Consider the following 14,713-nt stretch of genomic DNA (forward strand, 5'->3'; position numbering starts at 1 on the left):
ATTTACATTGGAGTACAATAAACTACCAAAGGTAGACACGAGAGCCCATATCCGGGCAACACCTAATTTTAAAACAAAGCTTTTATTCCAGTTTTTTTAAACATGTCAGGGGGCTAATCAGTTAGGGTGCAGTCACACTGTGCATTCTTGGTCCATTCTTGGTGGGTTTTTAAGGGTGCGTCCACACACGTTCAGTTTTTCAAATGCAGTTTTTGATGTCTAAACCAGGAGGGGAGTGAAAATAGAGGAGGAGTAGCACTTTTTAATGGTAAGTCCTCACCCATTATGATCCACACCTGCTTTTGGCTTCAAAAACTGCACCCAGAACGCATGTTTACCATGCCTGGTTTGAATACATTTTTTTTTATTTCTGGAAGTGTAAGCAGCTTTGAAAATGTTAATACAACTGCTTACATTTAGGGAAATAAAGAAAAATTGCATTCAAACCAGCCAAATGCATGTTAAACATGCAAAAACGTATGTGTTTCGATGCTTAAAAAAAACGGACCAAGAAGGCAGCGTTTGACAGCACCCTTAGCAGCGTTAACAGCAGAGCAGGATCTATTCAGCAGTGGTGGACAATAGCAGTGATCCATTTGCAAATACTAGACTATTAGATGTATAGAGTCCCAGATAGAGAAATAAGCGTTTGCTAAAATGATGCATCCTCCACTCAGATATTTAAAAGACATGTAAATGTCTGAGAATTTATCAGACCTTACAACTCTTTACTAATCTGAGAAGATATCAGAAATAGTTATGGCAGATCATACATAGGGACAGAGACATCTGAATGGATATCATCATACATCAGCATACAGTCTGCTGCTAGCAGTACAACGATTGACTTATTTGTTTTTTGAGCACTATTCACATTAATTATTTTTAAAAAAACTGGAATAAAAGCTATGTTTTATAATTAGGTATTGTCCGGATACGTGCTCTTGTGACTTGCTTTTGTAGCTTATTGTACTAGTATGTGGTGAGCTACACTTTTAACGTGATGCACCATTCTAAATACATTACAATATTATGGTGCACTATATTAATAGTGTAATGAAAGACAGCTGGCTGACACCTTGGACATCATCTGCTTGTTATTTTCCGCTGGTACACTGGACAGTCCTAGATCTAGGGTTCAACTGCGTTTTTAGGGTACAATATTGCAGTAATACAGCTTCAGGTGGAACATGCTGTGACTTTGCTTACAAAATCTGAAAGGAAGCCTCTGTATACTTCTATCAATATTGGAGACACATGTAGTTGAAGAACCCAATGTGCTGATATTGGTGCATATAAACCTTAGGGCTCATGCACACAAATGTTGTCTTTCGGCTAGGACACATCCTCATGTATTTCTATGGTCTCCTACATCCCATTACTGTTATTTTAACCACCTTGTTACCTATATACAGTTGAATCCTAGAAGATCAAGTCATCATTGATTCATCTCTACATGTGGCAAACACAAAGTGACACTCACATCTGTAACTCACAGGGACATCTAAGCTTCAGAAATTGAAAAACTCTGCCTCATTTCCCCCCAACTGGTAAGTGTGACAAAGTCAGAATGGGTGTATGGAATAATGTCATTAGCTTCCACCTGTAATAACCTGAATTGATGGAGCAGGACCTAAGTGTAGATGTGCTAGCTGCATGCATGCAAAGCAGGGAGACGGCTTGTGTGGCTCAGTCAGCAGCCGATTGGCTAGTAGCACTAGACAGTTCTTCGAAGCAAGCTCACAAAGCTGAGGCGGTGAACAGGGAAACATCAAGCCTGAAAGAACCAGCAGAGAACAGAGCAGCTTCTCACTCTGCCAGCATCTCTACTGGAGACAGGGTCTCTAGGAAGTAGCATCTCAATGCCAAGAGGAAGACCATTATGACAACTTGGTCAGAAGAAGCCTTCTCCACAGCTGTACCAAGCATCTCATCTATGGATCCAGAAGTAAAGGCTTTTTACATATAAGAAGCACATTTTACCAAGTTTATTGGTAATTCATAGATCACAGTGAAATAAGTGTGATCACACTGAAATTACACAGGAGAACCTTTTTGGATATTTTAGAAATCTTAGAGTAAGTTAGAGCCAAAAATGTCTGATCAAGAGATTGATGACTTTGATGTGGACAGCATGTCGGACACTTCAAGAATGATACCAGGGCTCCCCCCTTATAATATGGATGACCAACTCCTGCCCATGGAGTCTCGGAGTAGGTGGGGGTGCTGGATGTGGACTATCTTTGTTTCTGGAGCTAACTTTTTGGCTTTTCTTGTTAACTCAATCATCCTGGCTATCATATTCACCATCGTTCTGACCCCAACCATCGTAGTGGTTTATTTCGGATTTAAATGTCATTCAAGGGTGAGTACATTAAGATTGTGTGATCTATGGTTCTATGATACGTTTAATAGAATGTTATCGTGTCAGAACATACTGTATGTTCAGAGATCGATGGGATAAAAGCTTTGTTTGGAACTCTACCATCTACATGGTAGATTGATGCTTTACCCACCTGGTGCACACATTCCAGGTAACATAAGTGAGATAGGGGTGCTGTATACTATATTGCATAAAGGACATTTAGTTGCAGGTAAAGTTTTGATACTAAAGGTGGTAAACAAAGAATGCAAGAACATACATCACACGCAACTTTGTCCATCACAACAAGGTTTGTGCTTTGCGACAACAAGTTAGCCCCTATCTGCTCTATTCTTCTGGGTGCAATGGACTCCCATTCTCATGATGACCTCCACTGATGATGAGACCTCCACTGATCATCAAGTTAGACACTATCATGTGGATATGGGCTAACTTGATGTGACAGGAGAATCCCTTTTAGTAGTACTGAGTCAATCTATTGAAAAACACCACTGTCAATTCCTTCCATGCTTGAAATAGCAGTGTTCAAGCAGCACTAGATAGAAATCCTCTATATATAACTTCAATAACCCTCAATGTAATAAGTGTTGGCTGATATCTATTCCTCTTGATCCATTCTTAGACATGCATGCTTGGTTCAGCCAAGTGAAGAAAAATGGAGTAAGTTGTGACCTGACACTTAAAATATTTATGGGAAAACAATTTTCTGTGTCTTTAAACTTCTATTGCCCAACATCATCTGTTCCTGTACAAAGTTGGCTGGTGCAGGTGACTATACTCTTCTATACGGGAGTCCTTTATGCTTGCTCCAATTTGTTAAAACAGGGCCACATTTTAGCATCTAATAGACCCTTTACAGGGAACTCTAACACATTTTTAATCACCATTGCGTTTCGGGTTACCTATGTTAAAACTGTAGAACTCCAGCGATAATGTAGACTGAAGAATGCAGCAAAGTAAGGACATTTTCAACCAGCCCAAGCTTTTGGCCATAAAGATGTTTCTTTAGTCCAGAAACAGGTGCAGACATCGTTCTGCAAAAATAACTGAAATAAGCCATTTTTTTGCAGTTTGTTTGTCTATGGCTCTTTTGCCATTCAACCTTTGCCTTGCAAAATAGAAAACTGCACGTGAAACCTGCAGTAATAATTAATAATATTTTGCAGTGCGGTTTTTCTATTCTGCATGTGGATTATTTCATATATAAATTCTATTCATGTGCTGCTACTGTAAATTGTGTCACTTCTGCCCTAGTGGGGTATCAGGTGTAGTGATCCTAAATAAACATGGACAGAACTGCATGATGGTTCATAATGAAGTGATATTTTCCATTACATGCAATTAATAGTATGCCTATTGCAGGATTATCAGTTCTATTCACACAAGGCTACTTTTGCTTTGCTTGAAAGCAGGTTTCTTATATGTAAAGTGATGAATGCAAGAAATAAAATCAGTGGATTTGGGTTATTGTTTTAATCTTACAAATATGGCGAGTGTCACACGTAACATTGGGGCATCTGTTGGGTTTCTTCATTACAGAAACAAAACAATTTGAAAGATGTAAGTCATCAATTTGTAAAAAATTGGGTATTGATGGGTTTCTGTTGGGGGGATCTGTTGTGGGGGTCATTTTAGAGGATGAAAAGATAGAGGCCCATGAGGGTGCGTTCATAACATCACAATTACGCATACGTTTTCAATTACATCAGAACAGCTGAGAAAAGGAGAATTGGCTTATAGCTGTTAGCACTGCGTTTACAAAGCGCATGCGTTAAACCACATGTTAACATATGTGTTTGTTAACACTATGATAACGTATGCGTTAACATGCATTTTGTAAACGCTATGTTAACTGCTATGTAATCAGGCAAAACTCCTATTCACAGCTGCTCTGTTGCGTTAGGCTTGGATCACATAACTTTTTTGCATCGGCCTGATGAACACGTTTTTGACTGCAAAAAACGTATCTAAACGTGCGCTACAGGTAATCATTAATGTTTATAGACAGTCGGATGCACAAATCCGTGTGTCTGTATCCTTTTTTGCCATTCTACTTTTTCCATGTTCTATTTGATAATGTATGAAAAACGTATATACTTTTTGTAACATTGGTGTCTATAGATGCTAAACACACATCCGTTTTCATGCCCATACTTGGATCTTAAAATTCTCCACCTTGGTAAGGACACATGGCTTCAGCATGGGCAGGAAGTGGAAGTGAAAATAGAAAATGTACAAGTTCTTAAAGTGTAGAAATGGAGGCAAATGGATATGAAGTATACGTCAAATAAACATATTTGGATAACACAAAATGTATACGCTTTTGTCAATTTTTAAATATATATATATGTTTTAGCATATATCAAGCGGATGCAAAAAACGTGATGTGAATCTAGCCTTACTGCCACGTGTGAACGAACCCTACAGAATACTGAGTCTACAATGGATATTTAGTAATACATAGGCATCAGTCACACTGCTGTATTACTCCAATACATGCAGTATAATGCAGAAGTATTTCTAAAGGAAGAGGATAACTGGTCTGTAATATTAAATTACAAGGACCTTGTTAGGATACGTTTACACGGTACGGTTATGGTGCACTTATGATACGGTGAAGGTGACTAAATTGACAACTGGGTGTGAGCGCTTTTGATGTCAATTAGAAATGTTCCTGTAAGTTCTGAAACCGTCCATTTAGCACTAATGTTATCAGTGAATCTAGTAAGATTTGCAGGGAGTAACTCCAGGCTGTAAATTGATTTTAGATTTCCAAGAGGAATAACAGAGAATTTGCAGAAAAACAGAATATATGAAAGAAATGCAACATCATTATTTTTTAATGAAGGATTGTTCATTGTTACTTAAACTGACATCTCAGGAGAGCTGACAGGTCTTCTAAATGTAGAAAGCAGTAAGCCCCTCATCAATCAAAAATTCATGGCATTTTCTAGCAATATAGCATCACTTATAGTCAGATTTGCTGGTAAGGAAGGTGGAGAGTTGGATACAGCATATACAGTATGGTCTGTATACCTTCCGTATTTGACACATATTCAATTATTTAGCAACCCCTTTCTCTGTATGTTCTTCTCTCTCTTCTTACAGTGCCCTTCTCATTTAAGTCTATATTATTACGGTCATGTCCCCTGGGACATCTCAGCAAGAATCAACTGCAGTAATTATATGCTTTTCCTTTAACTGATTTTTGTCTGAATATGGATGATATTCTCCTGCAACTTCACTGATTCCATCGTATGATGCTACTGACAGTAAATCAATGCACGGGGACACGGTGACAACTACAATTATCACATGTGAAGATATAAGTGCGCTGAGCATCACCCTCCTTGAAGGTTTTATGTATCCAATATTCCAGGGCACAAATTGCTTTTTCTCCTGATTGTTTCACAATTTTTAATATCTAAAAGCAATAGTATATAATGAAATGAATTAATTTAATTTCCCTTCTGAAAGGTAAAACATCACATGCTTTTTGAACACCAGTCCTAATCCCCCACCCCACCCCCACACGTGCTCTGATCTACTAAGAGGCTTCACCAGTTTTTACCTTTCCACAATGATCCCCTCTTTGTTACACCCAAAGTGTCATGTGGGGCAGAATTTAGAAAAGAGGCTTATTACATGCTTTATCTGCCAGAAGACTGGAGGACAAGGCATAATAAATCCCCTAACATGTACTGTACCTAACACAATTTTGCCGTCTTCTTTCTACCCACAGCAAACTATGGCATATGTCTGAAGTTAATCACAGCAGCCCAATGCATTGATGTGCCCTGTGCCACTACAAGGGAGAGGTTGTGAGAAATATGTTTAAACAACAATGGCCACAGATGAAACCCAAAAAAACTCCCTCAACCACTCTAAAATAATAAAGATAATACAATTTACCATTGAAACCTTTATCAACTGAGAAAACAAGAAACACTGGATATTAGCATATATACCGGTACCTCTCCACTAAGAACAAGGGAACACTTACTCACTTTTACCTTTTAAAAAATTGGAAACTAACTGAATGTTCATAGCTCCTATTCAGGTAATTGGACATCAATGCATCAAAACGCCTATATTTCTACCTGTTGTAGTCTCCATTCAGTTACAAATGACACTGTTAGGTTGAGAGACGCCAAGGCTCTGTCTAAGGTTATGGAAAGCAGTGTTTGTTTAATCCAGTAAATAAGTGATGGAAGCACAAATTCAGTTCTACAGAAACAAGCTGAGGTCAGGGCAGGCAGAGTTACAATCCAGTAAACAAGTGATTGGGTTAGGGCAGGCAGTACAGGTTAAATGCCACAGAAACAAGCTTAGGCCTGGGCAGGTAGAGTTTGTACAATCCAGTAAACAAGTGATGGGGTCAGGTCAGGCAGCACAGGTTCAGTGTCAGAGAAACAAGCTTAGGTCACAATACACATAATAAGCATACACAATATCAGATGCATGAACCAGCAACCTACAGTAGGAATGTCTTTTTCTCAGGCATAATCCAACTATGGAAGGTGACCTTAAAAAAGTATTTTTACCTCCCTCAACATCTACTCTTTGCATTATCTCTTAATACTACATTATTCAAGAGTACAGTAAAGAGACAAATTTGTTTATTAGGTGCTACAGCATCAGTGCAGATTGGTCGGGAAAGTGTACAGTGTTAGCCAGGAAAAAGAAAAATTCTGATGTAAATTCTTTTGTGTTAAAACTACAAAAGTGCTTAAGGAATGATACCTTTATTGGCTAGCCAGAAACATGATATTTGGTGCAAGCTTTCAGGGCACACAGGCCCCTTCTTCAGGCATGGATACAAATGAAGCACTAAGAGAAAAACACAACACAAGCCACCCCCTCCCACAGCTTATAGCCAGACGGCCTCCACAGTATATAGCCAGGCAGCCCCCACCCCCACAGTATATAACCAGCCTGCCCCCCAGAATATAGCCAACCAGCCCCCCCCCCACAGTATATAGCAGCCTACCTCAGTATATAGCCAACCAGCCGCTCCCCAGTATATAGCCAGCCCCCCCCACAGTATATAGCCAGCCATCTCCCACCACAGTATGCAGCCAGCCTGCCCCCCCCCCGGTATATAGCCAGCCCCCCCCACAGTATATAGCCAGCCCCCCACGGCATATAGCCAAACGGCCTCCATAGTATATAGCCAGCCTCCCACAGTATATAGCCAGGCAGTCCCCACCCCCACAGTATATAGCCAGCTTGCCCCCCTCCTGCCCAGCACATAAAAAAAATAAACATTGAACTCACCTTTCCGACGCTCTAATGAAGCTCCGCTGATCCAGTCCGGCCGGCGGTGACAGCTCCATGAGCGCTGGGGTCGCACACATTCTGACGTCAGTAGCTTGCCAACGTCATATTCTGTGCGCAGACGAACCACACAGAGCTGTCACCACCAGCCGTACTGGATCAGCAGAACTTCGTTAGAGCATCAGAAAGGTGAGTTCATTGTTTATTTTTTTAAGACCGGCCCCACGAGTCCCAAACCGTCCCCACACCAGCCCCAAGCCAGCCGGCCCACAAGGATTTTCCCCCGGTTGGGTTCAAAGGCCAGATAAAAAAAGGTCAGTGCTCAACTCTTATAAGTCACAATTCACATTCAGTAGGTAATCTCACCACCTTCCCTTCAGTTAGAAATTGAGGATCTCCTAGGTTCCTCCTGCCTTTTCTACGTTCTCCTGAACACTGGATTCCAATGCACCCCTGAACCAGCCCCGTGTCCGTGGTGCACTCTTAGTCCTGTGCCAGAAGATAAACGAACAAATAGTGCAGAATCAATGGTTCAATGGCCAGTCCGCCCCTGGTCTGGAGTCAGTCTCTTGTGGGGATTGAAGTGAGTCCATGTAATGAGCCATAAACCCAGGTGCAATACCCTTTATACTACATCAGAGACACCAGAGTCAGTTGAGAAACACCTACTAAAATAATCAAAGTGTTGGAGTTACTGGATGCAGTTATACGTCCTCTTTCATAGCCCACTTGCAGGAGATTGGCTTACATAAGACTTCTGGGATGAAAGTTTCTTAAAGGACCAGCGCACCCTGCAGGCAACAACTGGTGTACAGCACCCAAAGCCAAGAAGACAAACAACTAGAGAGAAGTGGCATACATGGAGAGCATAACATGTTTTACTTCATCATTTTCCCTCTTCTTTCATGGGTTTTATTGATGCACATGGCAGATATACTTAACAGTATTAGGGCTTATTCAGATGGGTGTTTCCACTGTGCATTTGCGAAAAAGGGGTACGTGTAATGTCCGTGTTCAATCCGTATTGTATCCACATCCCTTTTTTAACGTTCTTATGTCATCCGTTTTTTTTCACATCTGCAACAAAAACGTATGGGATTCTAATCTACTTTTTGTCCTTTCCAGTTGGTTGCCTAGTGACACATAAGGATATCATCTGTGGGATTTCTGATCCATTGACTTCTATGGAGGTCTGTAGGTCTGAATAGACCCATAGGAATCAAAGGGTCCGTATGCCATCCACAAAAAAAAAAAAACGGATAGCATATGGACCTCAAAAACGCCCGTCTGAATGAGTCCTTGCACAGTATCAACCTCCATTTACCTAGTAATAGAATTATATGTATATAAAAAGCTGCCAGTAAATTATTCAATTGGCTCCTAAATATGTGCAATATGCTCTTGTCTTCCTGCCGTTGTCATGAATGCATTTAATGGCTTAATCCCTACTGATAAAAATGTGCAGTGTCTTCCCGTTGTGAAAACTTTATGAAAAAATCCCATAGGGACTACTTTAAAAGGACAATTTTGCCAATTAAGACAGGTCAAATGATAAAAAATAGAGGTCAAAGACCGTGAATCCTATTACATAATCCTATTTAAAAGAGGAGTAAATCGACACTTCTCTCAAATACTAATCAATTGGACGATTTAAAGTCCATTGTTTTATAGATTGTTTTGTTGGCTTGCGTCAATGAAGTGCCCCTGGTTATAGGTAAGCATTGTAAAAATGTGTCTAAAAAAGGCAAAATGTACAGCTTTAAAGGGAGTTTATCAGCAGTTTTAACCATACAAAGCTGTATACAGTGTTAGGAAGCAGTACTGGACACGTGTGTATCTATACTTCAGTTAGTAGTAGCAGGACTGTTACAAATGTATTTATATTTCAGAGTTGTAGGCTTAAAGGGGTATTCTCGTCTAGGAATTCACATTCAGTTTCATTATATATAAACATTTCTTCAATTAGATGTTATTTAAAAAAATCTTCCTGTGTGAAGATAATTTCTCATAAATGTAGTCATATGGTCCCTTAGAAACAAGACTGCGTCCCTGGATATGACCACCTCTGCTGGAGGGATTGCACAAAGAAACAAAAAGTTTTTGTATATGAAATGTCCGGGAATTACTACATGTCCCACAGCCGTCCTTTAGTAATGAACGCTGAATCCAGGTGGTCAGGCAGGACTCAATAGCGCATGTCTGGCCATTGCTGCCAGAGTGCGGGTTGGTCGTAACTGAGCAAGCTATCTCGTTTCTAAGGGACCATACCACTACATCTTTATCTTCACACAGGAACATTTTTTTTAATGACATCCAATTGAAGAAATGTTTATATTTGGCAGACTAATTAAACTGAATGTGAATGGCCAGATGAGAATACCCCTTTAAGTTGTGGGGCCATTCCTAAGATTGCTATGGTGTGAGATCACTGCATTATTATTATTCTTACAGAAAGAGGTGCCAGCCCAAAACTCACCCACAATTCCACTTACCTACCTAATCTCTTACCCTAGCAGGAAGGGACAAATTGAAGACTATCCTTTCTCTGCGTATGTGCTCAGAACAGAATAACAATGAACAGAGAGACAGACAGATAAATATAAGGACACAAGAGAATCAGCGAACGAGCTCCGGTATGAGGTTCAGGCTAGATTCAGGTTCAGGTTTTGGGTTTCTGATTAGGCTGAGGTTTAGGATACCACATCAAGCAGGATTCAGGCCAGGTATAGGATACAGGTCCAGCAAGATACAAACATACAAAAGTACTTCAAATCCCAGGAGAAAGTATAACCAGCTCTAAGTGAAATGAGGTTTAGATATTAAGGCATTTCTGGATGCTGCCCTTGGAGCTGTCTGGCCCCCCATGTTCATCAATCAAACCACATCTGAACCCTAATCACCCTTTCCCCCCGCTCAGAAGCATGATAAAACCACCCAGCTTTCCACAAAACACACACTCAGCTCACCAAAGGGGATCAATCACAGCTCCAGAAGAGAAGCCATTGCTGTGGTTAACAAGCTCAGAACTCCATTCAGAGGGTTTTGACAATTACACTGTTGTAAAGCTCTACCCTACTGCTGAAACATCTAACCAGAAGCTTGCCACAGCAGTGACACATAGCAGAGATGAATAGCTGCTTTTTTCACTAAAGACATCTCACACATCACTAAGTCCTGCTACAATCCTTGGATATAAATGCATTTTCACACACATCTACATACACAAGGCTATGGTTAGATACATCACTAGGTCTAATACCTAAGACTGTAATCTACTTAGTATAGTCAAATCTGCTGGTAGACTCCTTTTAAGTGAGTTAGTAGCTTTTCCTTAAAAATGTTTAGAACAGAATTGTCTGCTTAATTTCAGTTATATGCCAAAAATTTACTTATATGTCTTAATAAATGTCCCCCACAGTCTGTAAAAACAGGGACTAATTGCTGGGCACAGAAAGCATGTCAGGGTCTGAGGTTGTGGACCCACTGAACCACCGCGAGCGATGACGTAAGCCGACACCTGGGAGCAGAGTTTAAGTGGCACCTGGTATCCACTAGAGCCTGCCGCAAAGCAGGTTGGACATGCTGCGACGGGATACCACAAGGTAGCTCCTCAGGCACGACTTTGCGGTGGTGGCCAAGGCAAAGTATAAAATTGGAAGGAAGAGATGGAGTCGTGGTGAGAACAAATCAGAAGGTCGGACTGGCAGCAGAGAAACAAAGTCGGGAACAGGAAATCACTTTATGTTGTCAGCACCTGTCCAGCAACCGCGCAACCACAACCAGGCTTGGCGCTAGCTGTCAGACTAGGTAAGTGGTGACAAACTCACCATGCGACGTTCCTGCGGGCTAAGGCCCTGCCTAAAGCAGATAAACCACCCTGACAAGGGCGAACCCGCTATCAGGAACCTCACTGATGGCCCCTGAGCAACCCTACAAGATGACAGGGAGGACTTACCTTATCTGGCAAGTGCTGGATGGCGGAGCAGACAGGTAACTGGAATACAGGTATAGACCAGTGTTCACACTGGTGCACAGAAACCGACACAAGACTGAGACAGGAAAGTGGGGTCACATTAGGAGATAAACGATACCGAGAGACAAACAACAGATACAGACAGACAAGTGGAGTCAAACAAACTGGGTCAAAACCAAGATGGCGGCTAAGGTACAGAATCATATAGCAATAGAATGGAAATAAGGCAAGCAGAAGTCAATACACAGAATAGCAAGTAACACAATAGCAAGAGCACTAGAATTAACCAGCAAGGTCTTATGGGAGTAGGCTAGTAACCCTTGCTGGGCAGGGCTGAAATGCATGGAGCAGGGTGTGGCTCAGAAAATCCAAGCCACAGTTAACGCCACCTATTCTGCCAACTGCGGATAGAGAAGCGTTTTGGCACGGACGTTACATATGTATAAGAAGATATGTCTGCTTTTATGTAGTACCACTGCATCTTCTTTGTTCAGTGAATCAGTGTGGTTTCTGGGTGACAGACATCTGCTTATCTGATATTGATAGCTTATCTTAGTTCTTGGAAAACCCAGTAACTCTATACTGATGTTAGGTTGGCCATAATTATTAAAGTCCTTGAACACTTGGTATAAGAGTAAGCATGATAGAAGTCCAGTGTAATTCCTTTATACAGTGCACATGGAAAGTCTTTGGCTCCATTTATCACGTAGGATGGGTACTTTTAGTTGAATGTCCATTTTAGCTGGTGACAGGTTCCAGTAGCCTTTGCTATGCAGACACATGCACATAAACATATACTGCTGCAGCTGTTCTCCCTGGGACTCGCCAGGTGAGCCAGGTAATGTGAAATAAACTATTATAAATTACTGAAATGATTCAGAATACTGCTAAGGCATTTGGAGGGGATACGTTTCCTCCAGACTTCAAACAACTGGCTTCAACAGACCAGAGAATCTAGTTTGAGAGTACATATGTGCATATAAAATAATATTAATAATCTTTATTTACATATAGCCATCATATTTCAAAGTGCTTCACAGATTCTGGTGAACATGTACAAATAAAATAAGACATTATAGAGTAATAACAGTCACATGAAACAATAGGAACGAGGGCCCTGCTCAGTTTACAGTCTATGAATATGCCTATTCATATGGTCTTTCATGTTCTTCCAAACCTCCTCCAGGTAAGAATAATGGAAGTCACTGAGCTCCCGGGAACATTCACTGAAGCACACATTGTTTGGTAGCCTTCTCCAGATCTTTGCCTCCATACAATCCTGTCTATGAGCTCTACAGAAAGTTCTTTCTTCCTCATGACATTTTTCTGATCTCCATTGTAGGACCTTATATAGATATAGATGTATGTTACCAAATAATGTCCATTGAACCAAGTTTACCAGAGTTGGTCTCTGATCCAGGTGTAGAAACATCTTCAAGATGATCAATAGAGAAAAAGTAACGACCTTCCACATATAGGGGCACATTTACTAAGGGTCCGCAGCCGCGAATCCGTCGGGTTTTTCCCGAATATTTCCGCTTTGCACTGTATTTCGCGCCGACTTTCGCGCAACAGAAATCGGGGGCGTGGCCACCGGCCAACCCGAAGGATTCGGAGAAACCGCGGAATTTAAAAAGCCATTTGTGTCGCAAGATCAAGCACTCACATACACCAGAAAAAAGCAGGTGAACTCCGGCGGACCTCGGCGCAGCAGCGACACCTGGTGAATATCGGCGCACGGACCTTAGTGAATCCCGGCAGAACCCGAATCAGCGCCGGAGAACCCGCCGCTGGATCGCGACTGGACCGGGTAAGTAAATGTGCCCCATACTGTATATTGTATTGATGTTTGTAGATTTAATACTGTACAATTTGTATAACATTATAGGGGATTTCCTACCAAGCAAGTTGGCTTTCCCTATCCACAGCATTGGGCTTAATTTGCTGATTGGTGTGGGTCTCAGTGATGATCAGATCAAGAGAACAGGGGGTCCGACAGGGTCCGAGGTCCCTCGTCGCTTCCCCAGATGAATTGCTGAGCGCCATGCTCGTGATCTCTAGGGGTCTCATCACTAAGATTCCCACCAATCAGCAAGCTAGGTCCTATCTTGTGGATAGGTCCTAACTAGCTTGGGGAGGAAACCCCTCTAATGTAAATATGAAGGTTATTATGGAATTAGATATGTTTCTCATTTATATATCTCTGGTTCAGTCCTGGGTAAGTGTCAGGTGGGTGTTATCAGTCGCTACATGGAAGAATTAATTGGGTTATTTATGTGGCAGACAATTTATTAAGATCTGCAGTACATCAAGATGTACTACAGAAAATATCAAGAGGTTTATTTAGAGATGTTTATTTGCTCTATGCAATTGTTCTCTTACTATAATTAGACATAATCCTTGTCATAGATATGAAATGTGCAAAACTCTGATAACATTGAGAAAGTGAAAAATTTCAGCAGAACATACAGAGAATTGATTAGACAGAAGGGGCCTGGAGGAAACTGATTCACATATTTAGTGCCTACATTTATTTGACTGATCAGCATCCATTTAAAAAATAATGATTTTTATGATGAATGAAAAATGATGATGTAAAGAACTGTTTTATTCTGTGTGGGACATATATCTTATCTTAACGTGTATGTCAATGTCATTTTTTTGCGTTACATGTTTAGTATTTCCTGTCCTGGTAGGGGCGACTATTGGGTTTTTTATTAAGATTTTTTGTTGCAAATGTCCCAAATCAACACGGACACAAGCCATGTGAGGGGGTGGGGGTATGTAAAGTGAACACAACTGTAAATTTTGGATGAATGCATTTGAGGCTGCAGTCTGCATTTTTACGCACTCTAACTGCACCCCTGGGTAATGGTGACAAATAAAATTGACTACTGGAAATTACAACTTATATAAACACATGTAATTGAGCCACAAAACAAAAGATTTAAAGTAAGCTGAATTTAGAAGTACCTAATACAATGCAATAAGCTGTGAATGCAAATATTTTTAAATAAATAAAAAAATAAACATTTAAAGCATGTGAACTAATTACAAAGAAAAAAAAAATCCCAGTGGTG

The 14,713-nt window shown here is 40.8% G+C and overlaps 1 protein-coding gene across 1 annotated transcript in view; it reads left to right on the forward strand.

Annotated features, from left to right (window-relative positions):
- Positions 1 to 1,519: 1,519 nt before the first annotated feature.
- The window catches only part of TMEM278 (transmembrane protein 278), an 86,478-nt gene continuing 73,284 nt past the window's right edge, over positions 1,520 to 14,713 (forward strand). The window contains exon 1 of the mRNA XM_072156050.1: positions 1,520 to 2,365. Within this exon, the coding sequence (XP_072012151.1) occupies positions 2,096 to 2,365 (270 nt within the window). The 5' untranslated portion in view covers positions 1,520 to 2,095. The remainder of the gene's footprint in view (positions 2,366 to 14,713) is intronic.

The sequence above is a fragment of the Engystomops pustulosus genome, chromosome 6 (assembly GCF_040894005.1).
Source record: "Engystomops pustulosus chromosome 6, aEngPut4.maternal, whole genome shotgun sequence".
In the NCBI taxonomy this organism is placed as follows: domain Eukaryota; kingdom Metazoa; phylum Chordata; class Amphibia; order Anura; family Leptodactylidae; genus Engystomops; species Engystomops pustulosus.